Here is a 17580-nt window from a genome sequence, read left to right as displayed (position 1 = left end):
TTTTTTTAACCCTATTCTGACACATACAAGTATTTTTAATTTATGTATTAAAAAAAAGGAAGCCGTTTTGTTAACATGGTGCGCCGAGACTTGGGAAGGGTTTGATTTCCTCTGGCTGGTCCTTTGCATCTAATATCACTGTGTTCCGCAAGTGCTTGTACAGCCAGAACCGTCCTCTCCCCTGCCCTAATCTTTATTAGGGAGAGGGGGTGGCTCAGTGAGTAAAAGACACTGATTGGCACTGAGAGTTTGAAGCAGGGGAGCCTGGTTCAATTTGCGGTGTCAGCTCCTTGTGACATTGGGCAAGTCACTTTATCTCCCTGTGCCTCAAGCACCAAAAACAGATTGTAAGCTCCACGGGGCAGGGACCTGTGCCTGCAAAATGTCTCTGTAAAGCGCTACGTATAACTAGCAGCGCTATACAAAAACATGCTATTATTATTATTATTTATTGGTTCCGACAAGAACAGGGCGGTATATGGGTAAAGAAAACACTTAGTTGATAAACACTTCCCCATTCAGAGACCCCTAAGAAATTCATATTGTAATTAAATGCCCACAAAATAACACAAACATTTGATTTTACCATTAAATAGATTTGTTTAGGGAAGCGAGCTACACTGTTATCCTTTATAAAAGATTTGTTTTTGGCTGACTACACAGGATTTCACCTTTAATAGGTTAAATGTAAATAACCAACACCTTAAGATTGGGCAAGTATGTGTTTTTTCTTTTTAATTTGAAGAAAAATCATGACCATTGTAAATTCATGCTTTAGATGTTTTTACAATCTATCTATTTTTTTTGTGGCGATAAAATTCAGTCCTCAAATAGCTAGGTAAATAGTTTTTTGCTCTAGTCTCGGTTTGCAAAGTACTTTTATATGTTTGACCAATTATGGCATAAGTAGCGAGTGAGCTTTAAATCAGTGTTCCCAGAGAAAAGCGAAACATACTTGATCTTGTTAAAAATACAAAACCATCACTGATTTGAATCTATAAAGAGAATTACAAAAAAAAATTGTTTTACTTTGGAGCGCATCTTTAACCCTTTTAAACCTGTCACTAATACACTTTGGTGTAGAAGAAATATTTTAAGAGAGGAGCTCACCAATTCCAGCAATGTTCTCTGGGTCAGCTGCAAACTGCCTGGAAGTTTCTGTAATGATCTTTCCCAAAGGAAGTGGAGTCTCAGGCCATGCTCTGATATCTGGATTGGTTTCACCTGAGGTACTCTGCATGGGGTAAGCTAATGTAGCAACAAACATCTTCATTTATAAAGTACAAATGTTATTGTGCAATATTACAAACCAACCATAGGAGTTGCTTGACTGGTTTCGGCATCCGCCAATGCCATTTTCCAGAGACATACAACCACCTAAACAAAATTACTTGTATATAGACTATCCCACTTAATATGTTACACCTGAAATCCCTTATAGAAACACACTCAAATCACATTCACTTGTTATGTGCGTCACCGCCTCTTTGGTACATGAATATGTTCAATTCCAACACCTCTTAATGAGGAAAAACAACGAGACATGGAGCAGCACATTTATACCACTGTCATCATGGCTCTCCTCGTTAAGATATTTTAATATTGAAGATATTCCAGTATCAAAAAGAGATGGTGACAGATGTAAAAAGTTATTACAAAGAGAGATGTAGTGGTGGATACAAGAACTGAAAGCTCTGTCACGTTGGGAGTTAAACTGTGAATGTGATTTCAGTGTGTTTCTATAAGGGCTTTCAGGTGTAACACATGATATTAAGTGGGATAGTTTTTATACAAGTAATTTTGCTTAGGTGGTTGGATGTCTCTGGAAAATGGCATTGGCGGATGCCGAAACCGGTCAAGCAACCCTTATGGTTGGTTTGTAATATTGCACAATACATTTGTACTTTCTATATGACAATGTTAGTTGCTACATTAGCTTACTTCCTGTGCGGAGTACCTCGGGTGAAACCAATCCAGAATCCGGATATTACAGCGTGCCCTGAGACTCAACTTCCTTTGGGAAAGAACACTACAGAAACCTCCAGGCATTGGTAAACTTTGGTGCCTGAAGGGGGAAGACCTGCCCCACGAAGAAGATACAGTTAAAATATTGCTCATTTTTACAATAACAAAATGTAATACTTGTGAGGGGGAAAAAAGTACAAGTCTCTTCATTGCAGTTGGTTTGCTGCAGTCTGGCTTATATGTATATGTATTTTCAGTTCTGTGGTTACACACACTTTTGTATTTTAAGCATACTAAAGAGCCAATCCAAGCAGCTTTAAAAAATAAATTTGTTTTAATATATGCAGCATTTGATTACCTTTATTGAAAACTACCTAAGCTGCGGATCAATTGGTTCTCCTGTGATTGATCAGCAAAATTCTGTTTCCAAGGATTGTAAATGGCTACTTTTCAGTTTCAAATCAATCCACCAGTCAGTGTAACTCTGCAGGTACAATGTATTCTGATATTACTAAGGTAACATTATTGTTACAGTTTACAGCTCAAAACTGCTGGGAATATGGCAACAAATTATCACCAACAGGAAAGTGTTGCAAATATCTTGCACTGCTGGGTAGGTGGTCTGAAGCCTGCTATAGAAATCAAAGGATGTTTTCAAACTCATTAAAAAGGCATTGAGTTGAATTTTAAAATAAAAAAGGGTATTGTCTAATACTACAGAACTGATTTAGTTTAAATAAAATTGGATTGCTCCTCTTAAAATGTTAATCTTATTTGAAAGTGTGCACTAGAAACATACTGTGAAGCGGATGAGGACTTTCTATGCACTAGGTTAATAGATGCAAATAGCTTTTAAAGCTGCAAGTGATCTGCAGGAGAACGTTTACTTGCTCTATTCTAAAATAACAATGTAGTGGTGAATGCTGACATTGCCAGTAGTTTACGTAACTGCAAAACATTGAGGCTCATTTACTAATGTGCCTTAAGCCAGGAGTGCGCAAAGTGGGGGGGGTGAGATTTTGGGTGCCCCGCACTTCCCCGAAAGCGTTTAAAAAGAAATGCCGGGATTGCGAGACACTTCTGTAACTTTTTACTTACCTTCCAGTGATACGTCTCCATGGCAATCTGGCGTCAAATGATGCCGCAGGGTCACGTGACGTCACATGCCCCTGCTACGTCATTTGACGCCGGAGCCGTGCAGGGGGGGGGGGGGGGGGCCGCATGTTGGAAACTTTGCACACCCCTCTGCCTTATGCCATAAGACCCTTTCCGGCTGTGGTAGAGTCGTTGTCCTGTTGTCACCCATTGATTTGAACAAGCTGTAAGGTGTCTTCTAGCACTGGAAGGTTGCTCAGTAAATGTCTGTAGAAATATAACTTTAACCCTTAGGGTGCCGAATTAGACAGCTGCTATTTTATGAGGGTAGACACACCAGGGGCTCGATGACATAGTAGTACGCAAGTGTTTTTCAAGCTTTTTTTTTTTGGTTAAGGAACCCCAGAATTAGATTATGAAATTTGGGGGAGCCTCAACCCATGACTCTCCCTTACGCTCCCTCTCCCCCTCACACACGCTCCCTTACTCTCCCCCTTATGCTTCCTCTCCACCCTCTTCTATACACTCTCCCTCTCTTTCACACACACTCACTCCCACATTCACACTCACTCACACACATGCTCTTACTCTCCCCCACTTTCACACACTCTTTGTTTAAAGCCAGCACTGAGAGCTCACGCTCTTGCCTGATTCAGCTGACAGGAGGGAGAGGATGTTGATGTGACTTCCGGCACCAACAAGAGCAGGGAGAGGAAGGATAGCAGTGACCGGGCAACTTCTGAGCTTCGGAGCTATCGGGTCACTGCTATGTGGGGTGCCGCCAGGCCTGGGAGAGTTGTCCCTGCTCTTACCCACCCCCTGGCGGCCGCAGAACCCTGGGATTCAGCGAAACCGTGATTGAAAATCACTGAGGTACGTCATGCCTCCTTGCTTGTGTTCTATGGGAGAACACTTTATTGAGAGGTGAACGCAATCTGAACGGGAGAGGAGGACACCACGTGGTGATGTGTGTTCGCTGAGGAGCGACTTGCTGAAGGGGCTGTGGTACTCTAGGGGGTAACACGTAAAGGGGGTACACGTACAGGGGTAACAGGCCCTCACTCAGACAATTGTTATGCCTCCCCCTCCCCCTTCCACCCTTGGCATCTTTTGTATTAACGTTGCAATAAAAAGAGGATTCTAACAGTAACATTTTTAGCGCTTCTCATTTTATGCCTCTTTCAGTTTAAGAAATGTTAAACTGTTCGATGTAGGTTAAAAAAAGAAAAAAAGCCGCATACAAAATTACACAAGTGTGTTGAACAAAATGAATGAGGGAATCCCAGTTCTACAGAATTAACCATCTTGAGTAGTACCCCTCTTTAAGAAGCAGGTCCTTTTTTGATGTCACAATGAATAATCCGTCCTATTGCTATTTATGCAACAGATATAGGATAGTGAACAATCATTCTGGAATTTTAAAACTCAGATTTTGGTGACAGAAGAGGTTATCAATCATCTGATTCAATGAGGAATACAAAAATAAAATTTCTTGAACAACTTATCACTCATTGACAACAAGCTTAGTTTCAGTATATCTCTGCCAACTTTTTGCACACTACTTATTTATTCATTCATTTCTTTTCTCTGGTGAAAAGCAGACTTGCAGACCTGTATGAGACGTGAATGTGCTGACAAGTGATATTTTTATTTATTTTACACTGTACGGGGGAGGATTGTCACCTTTTTTTTTAAACCCACCGTCACTTTTCTATAATGTGAAGTTGGAATAGGTTTCAACCACACATCGCAAAGCCAGTACAGTATAACCAGCTTCACACTGATGAGACCCAAAAGGTCGAAACAACTTACTGTGAGTCGGTTTACTGACTGTACTTCTTTAACTCAGGCTGTGCTGAAAAGCTGTGTAATGCTGCAGGCATATGCTTATAGGGGTCCATGTCCAGATGGACATGAAGCAAAAGATGACACTGAGTGCAAATTTGCCTGTCATTTCCCAGAATCCCTTGCTGCAGTGGTAGCACTGTATGCTAAGAGATAATGGGGAAAAGCAGGGTTGCAGACCTGTCTGAGATATGTAAATGTAATACAAGTTATATTTTTATTTATTTTCTCTGAAATATAGTTGATGGGTCTTACTTTTTTAAGGCAACAATCGCCTTGTATGTGACTTTTAAGACCCACACACACACACATGCCTTTTAAACGTTTAACCTTATTTCTGTCCTATTCTTTATATAAATGCATAACAGGGTATGCAAATAAACTCTTCTAGTGTTATACCTTTAATAGAGATACGTTTGTATCTAAAGTTTTGCTTTCTCTAAAATCTGAAAGCCTTGAATTCAGTATATTTCAAGACCTTGTTAAAAAAGGGTAGATTTTCTTTATATGAGAGAGGTGTGTGTATGTATATACGTGCGATGTGTGTGTGTGTGTGTGTGTGTGTGTGTGTATATATACATACACACACACACACGTGTACATATATACAAACGCGCGCTCGTGTGTACAAAGCATACAAAGGAAAGAGCTGTACTCTCTCATGCACTTCCTTGCCCTCGTTGCCCACCCCGATTCTTACTACAGCTACCTCAGGCGATAGGCCCCAGTTTTAGGGAACTCCGTTGGTTACTTGCCCCACCAGGAATCTGAGTTGAAGAATCCTCAATGATGCACTGAGCACAGGAGAGTACTTGGCCCATTTCATAGATTCTTCCGTCACTTGCCCCTTTTGTAACAAGCAGGAGTTGGGGAATCGTGGTTCTTTAGATGCGCGCCAGACTGCAGCACCTCTTTTCCACCTTGAGGGGCCTTCTCCTTTAGTTCCAGCTGCATTTTTATTTTTGGATGTTCAGTGTCCTGGAGCAGTAAGCCTGTGGACCTTCTCGGCAAACTGCCCTGCGTATTGACTAGCCATGGACATTGTGGACATGATCCGGGTGCTGGTGCATTCCCTTATCCAGACAGAGTCCCACCACGCCAAGTCCACTGGGATGGTTTCAGAGTTTGCCTCCCAGTGGGTGTCAAGTGGGGGTGCTCTGCTCGGTATCCCCCACTGTGGATTCTTTTATGCATTCTTTTACCTTCACCTACCTTATTTAATGCGCTTTATTTTGTTTTACAGTACCTTATAACCTGGTTTCTGTTATTTAGTTGTTTATACTGGTAGTTTTTTTCTCATTGGGAAACCAATACGTTTGCTGTTCCGAAGCCAGTCAATCCGTCATCTGTCGGTGTAAAATAGACTGCTACTAGTTAATTTTACTAGTTAAATGTACACTCCCATCTTTGATCAGTATGACAACCTTGCAGCACCACTTCTTCTTTCCTTGTAAAAGTAATACGTTCATTTTACAACCTATGATTCTCTTTAATGTAGAGCAACATTATTTCATTAATTGGCAATTGATTATTGCTTTGCTTTTAGATATGTTCCAGAAAATTATTATTTTGTAAACCGTGCACATTGCAGAATATCAGACTTGAAAATGAAGGTCTAATTTTCAAGTGCAAGTTTGTGGATTGTCCTTGTGTTACATAAACGGTTTATGTTCTCTTATGCGATTAATGTAGTAAGCTGTTGATTAAGCTGGTTTACTGTTCTCTTTTGTGTTGGATAAACTTGTGTGTGTGGTTGTTAATGATGAATGCTTTCATCCAGTACAGTATGCCATTGTTAATTTGTCCACGAGGCATCAATCTACTCCTGTTACCTTTTTATGAACCTGGACTAGACGTTGACTAGCACAGCAAAATGTCCTGGTTATATCCATCTTCACTCCTCTTGCACAACTTGTTCCTCCCCCCACCCCTCTCACTGTTCTCCCCCTCCACCCTGTCGATTTCACTGTTCTCCCCTCCCGATCTCTCGCCATTCGCCTCCCCTCCCGCTCTCTCGCCATCCGCCTCCCCACCCGCTCTCTCGCCATCCGCCTCCCCACCCACTCTCTCGCCATCCGCCTCCGCACCCGCTCTCTCGCCATCCGCCTCCCCACCCGCTCTCTCGCCATCCGCCTCTCCACCCGCTCTCTCGCCATCCACCTCCCCACCCGCTCTCTCGCCATCCGCCACCCCTCCCGCTCTCTCGCCGTCGCCCCCTCCCACTCTCTCGCCGTCGTCCCCATCCGCTCTCTCACCGTCCTCCCCACCCGCTCTCTCGCCATCCCCCTCTCGCTCTCCTCCCCCTCCCGCTCTTTTCGCTCCCCCTTCTCCCCCTCTTCCCTCTCACTCTCCTCCCCCTCTTCCCTCTCACTCCTCCCCCTCTTCCCTCTCACTCTCCTCCCCCTCTTCCCTCTCACTCTCCTCCCCCTCTTCCCTCTCTCTTCTCCCCCTCTTCCCTCTCGCTCTCCTCCCTCTCTTCTCCCCCTCTTCCCTCTCGCTCTCCTCCCCCTCTTCCCTAACGCACCCCTCATTCCTCTGGCTCTCCCCCCCCTCTTCCCTCTCACTCTCCTCCCCCTCTTCCGTCTCGCTCTCCCCCCCTCTTCCCTCTCGCTCTCCCCCCTCTTCCCTCTCACTCTCCCCCCCTCTTCCCTCTCACTCTCCCCCCCTCTTCCCTCTCGCTCTCCCCCCTCTTCCCTCTCGCTCTCCCCCCCTCTTCCCTTTCGCTCTCCTCCCCCTCTCGCTCTTCAACCCCCACCCCCTCTCGCTCTTAAATCCCCTCCCCCACTCGCTCTTCCACCCCCTCCCCCACTCGCTCTTCCACCCCCTCCCCCACTCGCTCTTCCACCCCCTCCCCCACTCGCTCTTCCACCCCCTCCCCCACTCGCTCTTCCACCCCCTCCCCCACTCGCTCTTCCACCCCCTCTCCCCCACTCGCTCTTACACCCCCTCTCCCCCACTCGCTCTTACACCCCCTCTCCCCCACTCGCTCTTACACCCCCTCTCCCCCACTCGCTCTTACACCCCCTCTCCCCCACTCGCTCTTACACCCCCTCTCCCCCACTCGCTCTTACACCCCCTCCCCCACTCGCTCTTCCCCCTTTAACTGCCCTTACTGTAAAGAACCCTTTCCTTGAAAAAAGGTATTACCCGTGTCTTTGTACTTTTTGTACGTTTTGGTAGTTATGATTATATACTGTAGTCTCCTTTATTCTACAATTATTTGTCTTTTTTTCCATCAAAATACTTCCCTTTACATTGAACTGTAAAATAATCCGTTCATTAATTGCACTGTGCGTTTAGGGCCATACTTGTGTTTTAGGACTTTGACGTTGATACTCAGCGGGTCTCCTAAGCACGTTGTGGAGGTGGCTTGACCTAGAAAGGTTCAGAAATAAAATACTGTTTTCTGGCAAACGTCTGCACACATCAACAGGAGACATTTGAGAATTAAGGAAGTTCTGTTACTCTTATGGCTATGACAACCTCTCAGTCCATTAGAAGATATAACCTATCTAAAGTCTAAAGATTTTTGAATACCACATTTAAAATTAGAGGAATGTGACTATATAATGTTCTGGGTTGCTTATTCTTTTTTTATTTAGCCCACATGAAAAGGTGGGTCTGTGGTAATCATGGATAAGGGTAAAGCCTTATTCACTGCAATTTTTAGGTAACTAAATGACCATGGAATCTGGTGCAGAGACCCAGCAGAGTGGGGACGCGGCTGTCACAGAGGCAGAAGCCCAACAGATGACGATACAGACACAGCCACAGATTGCAACGTTAGCACAGGTATAACGTGGTTGATTGCTTTTTCTTAACATATAACATACAAGTGATTGCACCTCAATCCATTCATTCCATTATACCTTGCAGCAAAAGCTGTGCGGTTTTCTATATCATTTATTGACGTATCACAGTATTTTCATTCCTAAATTAACAAAACACATGTGCTACGTTTGCTCTTTTGAACAATTATTTGAGACAAAGAGCTGTATGTGTATGGTACAAGTATTAGAACCTCTAATTTTTGTAACTAATCTTGGTATTTTTATAAATAAGATTTAATGGGTATATAATGCAGCGTTATGGTGATATGACACTGATTTGTTCTTGCCATTAAGTAATGTATTTTTGTCTCTGTGTGGATAGGTATCCATGGCGGCTGCACACGCAACTTCATCTACCCCCACAGTGACATTAGTCCAGCTTCCCAATGGACAGACTGTTCAAGTACATGGGGTTATCCAAGCTGCCCAGCCATCCGTTATACAGTCTCCACAAGTACAGACGGTCCAAGTAAGTAGCTTCTGGAAGGTTAAATCATTTCCACTTAATACTTCATGTTTGGTATATCTTTAGAAAACAGTTGTTTATATTTCCCCCCTCCCCTTTTATATGCTTTGTCCTGCTGTGTAGCACATACATAATCGAATAGAACTGTATTTTTATGCCATTAGAACGATATATAACCTACATCAGATTTTTTGCCTGCAGCAACTTTAACTTCAGTAGGAGGTAAAGAGAACCGGGATAATTCTTCAGCCTATGACGTTAAAATTAAAATGATTTAGAACTGGCAAAGTGAGCCTGTGCATTGTACCTTCAATAAATACGCATTCCACAGCTGAAAAGATCAGTGTGTTTGCTTTAGTTTCATTTGGATATAATTAGAGAACAGGCCAATAGTGGTTAATATCAGAGATGATTCTCTAAATTCACATTTTAGAGACCTGTAGCAGGATCTCTTGCTTGCTAGGCAGAGAGAGGGAGATTTTCTACCTTGAGGAAAAGGAAGGGTTTAAGGCGATTTGAGTCCATTGAGAGATCGTGACGTCAAGACATTAGAATTGCACAATTAGGAGTTCTTTCCATTAGAAAGTGATCTCATTTTGTCTTTAATCATCACTTATTGCCATCATTTTGTACTAACCAGGGAGTACCAGGGAGCAAGTGCTACATTAAGAGCATCGCCATTCAAGTAGTCAGACAACGTCCTTGAACTTCCTGTAAACCAACATATCGAGGTGTATCAGTATGTATACCTAAAATAAGTAAAATTACAGTGAAATGCCACAAAACAATAGTGAGGTATATGTATGTTATTAATCCTTTACCCTCCATAGAATTTCAGTGCTCCATTGGCTTGTTGTGCAATGGAGGGACTGAAGGTAAAGAAAAATAGTTACAGACGTCTGACTCCTGTTATTTCTAATTAGCCAAGTTAATCCACCAGGCAAGAACTCGTGCTCAGGGGCCACAAAATAGCCGCAGGGTCAGGGCCTGCTCCAGCAGATGATATTGCGACTTTGTATTTTTGACCCCTGTGCCATATTTGTTGTTTTTTTGTGTCCCAACCGACACAACATACCTAGAAATATCTCGGGAGGCAGGGGGGCCACGGATCAGCTCTGGGAGATTCCCTGGGAGGCATCAGCATTAGTTGGAGTGCAAATTCAGCCTTTTGGAGTTGCTATTAACAAATACTGAAACATTTGTAGCGTTTTCTTAAGTCTTGGGCATTGGACATAGTGCGTGCGCGGCACGAACAAATGCATGTAAATGCACCAGCCTGGCCATGCTGCGAGCTATGCGACACGCGCGACAGTGCAGCAGGATTTGGAGGAGACAACATTTTTTTTTTTCGCGCGACAGCTGCCTCACGCGAGCAGTTCAACCAATGAGGGCGAACCAGCCTGGTGATGTCACGGTCACACCTCCCCGTCGCGCAAGTAATCTGAGTTCTCATGTCACTCAAAGGACAGGCGCGCGTGCCTACTTGTGCGCCTACTTGTGCTCCGTCTCGCGTGCCTACTTGTGCTCCGTCTCGCGTGCCTACTTGTGCTCCGTCTCGCGCGCCTACTTGTGCTCCGTCTCGCGAGCCTACTTGTGCTCCGTCTCGCGCGCCTACTTGCGCTCCGTCTCGCGCGCCTACTTGCGCTCCGTCTCGCGCGCCTACTTGCGCTCCGTCTCGCGCGCCTACTTGCGCTCCGTCTCGCGCGCCTACTTCTGCTCAGTCTCGCGCGCCTACTTGCGCTCAGTCTCGCGCGCCAACTTGCACTCAGTCTCGCGCTCCGTCTCGCGCGCCTACTTGCGCTCCGTCTCGCACGCACACTGTGGCCGCAGCCTAACATGCAATTGCCAATATTTTATACCTGATGTAATTAATGAGGGCGTAGGATAAATCTCTTTGAAATGGTCTGTGTAATGTAACCAATATTATGTAGAAGGTTAAGTGATTTAAATGTCATAATTTGCTTTGGAATCTAGTAGGAAAAGAACCAAATAACATCCAGCAATGTTTTGTAACACGTTGCATTAGTTCCTTTTATCTTTTTATTAAGTTTCTCTCCCGTAATGTGCTTGCTTTATACAAGTGGAGCAACAGGTAGCATTTCATCTTTCTAATGAATTGTATATTCTTTGATTTTACACATTTGCTTCACTTTCAAAGTATACTTTTTCTTTTTGTGATCAGTGTTTAAAAAGGTTTATTTAGATCAGTCAACAAACATCCATTGGTTTGCAAATATACAACATGGTTCATTCAGTTTTGTTTTATGTGAACAGATTTCCACAATTGCCGAGAGTGAAGATTCTCAAGAATCAGTAGACAGTGTTACGGATTCACAGAAACGAAGAGAAATTCTATCCAGACGGCCGTCTTACAGGTACAAACCAGAGCTTTCCTATAGACACTGCAAATCTGTTAAAATCATTAATATGCAGAACTTTAGCAGTGTTAATGATCATGCAACAATTTTTATTACGTCAACGTTGCAATAACTTTCCTTTGCCCAACGATGGGCTTTGAGCTTTTAAGGCCTCTACTGGAGATGGGATCTATGTGGTATTGAAAACTGGATCTAATAATATGCATCACAATCTCCATAATATCCATGCAGATTTAAGAAAGGGATTTTCAATGTGGACCAGATCAATGTCAGTAACTTGTAAACCATTGAAATAGGATAGCAAGTTACAAGTACAGTAATTGTATAAGCGGGTGACACACAGCAGTGCAACATCTACATTGAGAGAACCTTATTTTGAAACTCCCGGTCACTTATTTTCTTTTGCATACACTTGGTCAGTATAACATCTACATCCGCAAATCCAGATTATACAGCATATGACATATATAGGCAATATTAGTGTTTTAATCGGTAATGTTTAGCTGTATTTGTATGATGTCATGAGGGCACTTTTAAAACTGAACAAGTGTTTTTGTTTTTCTTTGATTTTGAAAATACGCAAGGAAACAGGGAAGGAAAACTCTCACATCAGCTAATATTATATAAGTAATAAACAAGGTGCAATTAAGGACAACAATTAATACAAACAAAAAAGAAAAGAAATCCCTAAAGAATGCACTCAATGGTTGGATATGTTATGGTTAAATTAATTAAAATAATGTTATTAATGAATTAATAATAGGTTAAATTGGTGTTATGATCTATGGCCAATTAATACATACAGAGATACAAAAAGTAATTAAGTGATAAACAAGATCATATTTGGCTGTTTTATTTAAATGATGGTATAATAACCACACTTAATTAGACGGGTGACATTGATGTACTTCACTCCAGTATTTTGCTTACATAAACTCCACACTCACTAATTGAGAGTGGAGCACAAAAATCCCCTTATATGTGGTTTTTGTGATCCACTCTTATTCTTTGATTATGTATATGTGTATTCTCTCTCTCTATCTCAATCTGTAAGGGACACGGTAGTGATCCCAAATACCAGTACGCCACAGAACAACAAGCAAACATTTAGCCAGATGTTTCGGTCCACAGGGGGACCTTCTTCAGGTGTCATGTGACTTTACAAAAAAGTGAGAGAAAAAAGTTTTATTAAACGGCCAACTTTTCTGTTTGTATCAAAAACCGTTCTCAAGACTTTGCTCATGTGCACCTAGGCAGTTCTCTTTGTAGTGGATTTTATTCTGGATCTATTTCTCTCCACAGAAAAATTTTAAATGACTTGTCTTCGGATGCCCCGGGAGTACCGAGAATCGAAGAAGAAAAATCCGAAGAGGAAACCTCAGCTCCCTCTATCACTACAGTGACTGTTCCAACGCCTATCTACCAAACCAGCAGTGGACAGTACAGTACGTAGAGTGTTAGTCTTATAGATTTGAGGGAATGCAAGGAGTGGCAGTTATGTTTCAGAGGGCGCCAAACTGTGTTCTCTGAATGTTTAGTACACCATTGTATAACATAAAAACAATTTTTCTATTTTCTCTTTCCTGTGTACAAAATCTTTTATAGGGATCCTCCCTATGGGGGACATTTATCAAGTGTCGGTACGGGTTGTCGCTCCCATTGAAGTCCATGGAAGTTGATGCCAGAATGGATGCAATAACCCGTACTGGCACTTGATAAATGTGCCCCTATGATCTTTAAGCTTTTAAAGGATACAGCTATCACCTCTCAGCACTTTTAATCTCAAGTCAATTAACAGACTAAAACAGGTAATTTTTATCACTGAGGGAGACCTTTGACCTCCAGCCATTGTGGATTGCTGCTTTAAGTACATACAGTAGTAGTTTGGTGGTGGAACTATTGCAGTGCTTTGAATGCACAAACCCATATAACGACCCACACCATATGCTTGGGATTGTGCATGTTCAAGGCCTGTTTTTGTTTGTTTTTTACACCCTAAAGTTGCCTGTTTTTTTTTGTTTGTGATCCATGTTAATCCTCCCTTTTTTCCCTCCTAATCTTGTTTTAACTAATCATTTTCAGTTGCCATCACCCAGGGAGGTGCAATACAGCTGGCTAACAATGGCACAGATGGAGTCCAAGGGCTTCAGACATTAACCATGGCCAACACAGGGGGAAATCAGTCTGGACCCACAATCTTACAGTATGCTCAAACCACAGATGGGCAGCAGATACTTGTCCCTAGCAACCAAGTTGTTGTACAAGGTAAGTGACATGAAGACCTTCACTCAATCTGTTTTACTTGTAACGTTCCAAACCCATGCCATGTAAAAACTAAAGGCGACTCAACACACAGAATCCCTGATGTCAGGCAGCTTTCATTGATGTAATCACTTGCTATTTTATGGATTTTTGGAAAATGGTATTATGTGAAATCATAGTACTTGCAGTATACTTGTTCACTGGAGTTGTTAATGGAACCAAATATCTGGCTTGGGGAAGTAAATCCTGCGAAACAGCAGAGCTCTTGAAAAATAAATAGAAAGTTTGGGTGTTATACAGTATTGTGCAAAATAATTGAATGCCCATAACATTAATGAAGGAATGAACTGCCAATCGTGAAAAATTAATTGATACTACAATTTGCAAGCTGAATGCCTACTCTTAATGTAATGAAACAGAAATACCAGTTTATATTAATTTAAAGATGTTTGTAAGTGTGGATTTTGTGCATTGTGTTTTTGCTCCCACTATTTTCTTGAATACTTTCCTGGTAAGAAATTCTAAAAAAAATACAGTATATGTGAAAAATAAATGTTTAAACTAAAAATAATTGACACTGTTTGTAACATGGCACCAGCGGCTTCAGGAGATGTACAGACTTATCAGATTCGCACAGCACCCACCAGCACCATTGCACCAGGAGTGGTTATGGCTTCATCCCCAGCACTCCCTGCCCAGCCGGCTGAGGAGGCTGTACGCAAAAGAGAAGTGAGGCTTATGAAGAACAGGTATGTGGCTTCTGTTTCCAGGTGATGGCATGTTTTTAATAATTACAAAGTATAATTGGCAAATGCACAGGAAGGAACGTTGCTTTTGATTGAACAGAGAGCTATGGTATCAATTGTAGAACGATAAAGAATCCTTTTACGTCTCCAGTGCTATGTAAAAGCACCCTGTGCAGTTGCAAAAAAAATGAGAACACTACAAGTGTGGCACTCTTGTCATTTTAATTGTTTTATGACGTAAAAGAGGTTTTCAGGTCAAAAATGTAAAACTATTGAAAACCACTGAACCACTAAATTGAAGAAAAAAATAAGATAACCATATGTTTCTTAAAAAAAAACCCTTCATGCTGAATTATTTCAGCACATAGCTAACTCCTCCGTCAATCTCTCTGTGGATCTACCCCAAGTGTATCTTCTCTTATCTTTACACACTCTTTATAGGTGACCTTATCACATCTCTTGGGTTCAAACATCACCTCTATGCTGATCACACACATTTACCTCGCTTATTCGAAAGCAAGGGATTCCTGGAGCTGAAATTAATGGGGTTCAGCTCCGGAGACAACCTATTTCAATCCTTTGTTAAAATATATTTTTTAAATCGCCTGCGTAGATTTGCCTTTTTAAAACATAAAGTAAATGCAATTTCTTTACGTGGGACTGGAGCTTTTATTTTACGTTTCAACATTGCCATAATACATAAATGTACATAGGTCATGTTGATGTAAACTCTTTCATGACTTTTCATTTATGTCTATACATCCTTTGTACCCACAGGGAAGCTGCACGGGAATGTCGCCGAAAGAAGAAAGAGTACGTAAAGTGTCTAGAGAACAGAGTGGCTGTCCTTGAAAACCAAAACAAGACACTTATTGAAGAACTGAAAGCACTTAAGGACCTTTATTGCCACAAATCCGATTAAGAGGAACATTTTTGAATTCTGTTTTTTTCACCTCTCCTGGTGAAACAGACTGGTTTGACCAGACAGACCGTAAACTTATTTTCTAAACATTTCTCTTTTTTTTTTATATATATATATATATATATACGCAAAACTGCCAGAGAGCAACTACAGAATTTTATTCATCTGTGCTTTTGCATTAAAACTGTGAATGTTCCTAACTCCTGCCTCCAACCCCAAGTAAGTAACTGACACCATTCAGTCTCCAAGATCAAGAAGAGGAAAATACTTTTTTATTACCGATTTTTGTTTATTTGCTACCTTGCTTCGTCCTTCCTATGTTTGCTAAGCCCCATTAGTGCAGGAAAGGGGTGTATAGGATACATTTCAGGCCTCTTCTTTCACTGATGTGGCTTTAAAGTACAATTCTATTCTGTAGTTTGGGGACTCTTGCATGGACCAGAATATGTCAGCTGCCCTATTCCACCCATCTTCTTTTTTACTTGGGTATTCATGTTACTCATGCCTATACATTCTGATGAAGTGGAGACATGGTAAGCTTGATAAGTTACTGAACCTGGTTTCCCCATATTATTGTATATCTGTCAAAAAACGATGTGACCCAGCAAGTGGAAGAAGAGTGCTTTTATGCCCTTCATGTGGCTTGGAAGCAGACACAATTTGCCCCTGGGGGGTTTTCAGTACATCACATTTTGTTTTGATCCTTTGGATCAAAGATGAGTTGTATTCCCTTGGACTGTCGCGTCAAGCCTGGCTCCACTTATCAATCGGTAGCCACTGCACAGAATCATGGTAATGCATGCAGCTCACCTGCCAGCAGTTCAGCAAATCTCCACCGAAAGGGAATGGCATTCTAAGCACACTGAGGTACAATATATAAGGCTTTAAGAGATTGAAAAGTATAAAAAGGAAGGAATTGAAGCATCACTCCCTGTTGCACCATCAAATCAAGCTATATACAGTATTTGTTTGTGAAATCTGGCGTATCCAAGTTCTAAAAAGCAAAAAAACAAAAACTTACACCTTTTTTTTTTTTTTGGTGTCCCCTCCAGAACTCTAAAACTGAAATGGGAAAAAGAAAAGATTTATTATGGGTGACTTTAAAACTGTCTGTGCAATCAATTCTTTCGATATGTACTGTGCCTCTTTAAATCTAAAACCCCTGTCACCAGCAACCCATTGTGAATATGTTAGGGGGGAACTTCCAGATGCATATGTATTTTGATTCTTTTCCCTAGAGAGCTGATGGGTAAAGGAAAAGATGGAAAACATGAAATGTAGACTTCTCCAATCCTGAAAAATTGTCATTTTGAAAATGTCCCACTTGCTACAGAAAGGGTAGCCGTTGCTCTCCTTTCGCCTTTGGTCACAACAAAATGTTTTAAAATGGAAGCTTACTTTGTGCTTGCAATTTGTTTGTCTTGTATAATATTTTATGTTGAGTAGAATTATCATGTATTATTTCAAATACATTTTGTATTTTAAAACGACAATGTACTGTGCATCAAAACATATTTTTTTTGTTTTGGTTGTTCAGAATTTCTACATGCTGTGTGCTTTGCTAGTATACATGTGTTTGTATATATACACAATTTTATTTTAAAGTCTCTTGGGGTTTTTTTTTTATATCCGATTTCTCAACCATGATAAAATAGTAATTATTTCATTTAGTTATATTGACTGTAAAAAGTTTAAGAATCCAGAACTTTTTAATAAGGCACTGCTACTTTAACAATATGAAAATGCCATGCGGCACAGCTGTTAAGCGATCCGAAACATGTCTGTTATGCTTACATTGGATATCTAGCATATGGCTGAAGTATCCAACAAAGTTTAAATACCAGTATTTGTAACCTCGCAACTTGATATTTCACAAGGAAAACAATACTGAAATAAGACCATGAATTTATTTCTTCATCGTAAACTCTTTCCCGGTTTTTTGTCTTTAAAAAAGGAGGTGCACTAGTTAAGGTTGTGGACCTATAATCACAATTGTGGGTCCAGTTCAAATATCGGACAGCAATCCTGTGATTATGGACAAACCACCTTTTCTTGCTGTCTGTGTTTTACT

General features: G+C 41.5%; 1 protein-coding gene across 2 annotated transcripts in view; it reads left to right on the top strand.

Annotated features, from left to right (window-relative positions):
* Nucleotides 1-17208, top strand: part of CREB1 (cAMP responsive element binding protein 1) — a 28398-nt gene extending 11190 nt beyond the window's left edge. The window contains exons 2-8 of one of the 2 annotated variants that reach the window (XM_075608521.1): nucleotides 8576-8697; nucleotides 9058-9204; nucleotides 11476-11576; nucleotides 12882-13024; nucleotides 13662-13844; nucleotides 14440-14590; nucleotides 15365-17208. In XM_075608521.1, coding sequence (XP_075464636.1) covers nucleotides 8584-8697; nucleotides 9058-9204; nucleotides 11476-11576; nucleotides 12882-13024; nucleotides 13662-13844; nucleotides 14440-14590; nucleotides 15365-15509 — 984 coding nt within the window. In that variant the 5' untranslated portion in view covers nucleotides 8576-8583 and the 3' untranslated portion in view covers nucleotides 15510-17208. The remainder of the gene's footprint in view (nucleotides 1-8575; nucleotides 8698-9057; nucleotides 9205-11475; nucleotides 11577-12881; nucleotides 13025-13661; nucleotides 13845-14439; nucleotides 14591-15364) is intronic. The other variant, XM_075608522.1, reaches the window with a different exon arrangement.
* The last annotated feature ends 372 nt before the right edge of the window (nucleotides 17209-17580 follow it).

The sequence above is a fragment of the Ascaphus truei genome, chromosome 7, assembly GCF_040206685.1.
Source record: "Ascaphus truei isolate aAscTru1 chromosome 7, aAscTru1.hap1, whole genome shotgun sequence".
Classification (NCBI taxonomy): Eukaryota; Metazoa; Chordata; class Amphibia; order Anura; family Ascaphidae; genus Ascaphus; species Ascaphus truei.
Note: the sequence above shows the minus strand (reverse complement) of the source record. Positions and strands in the feature narration are given on the sequence as shown.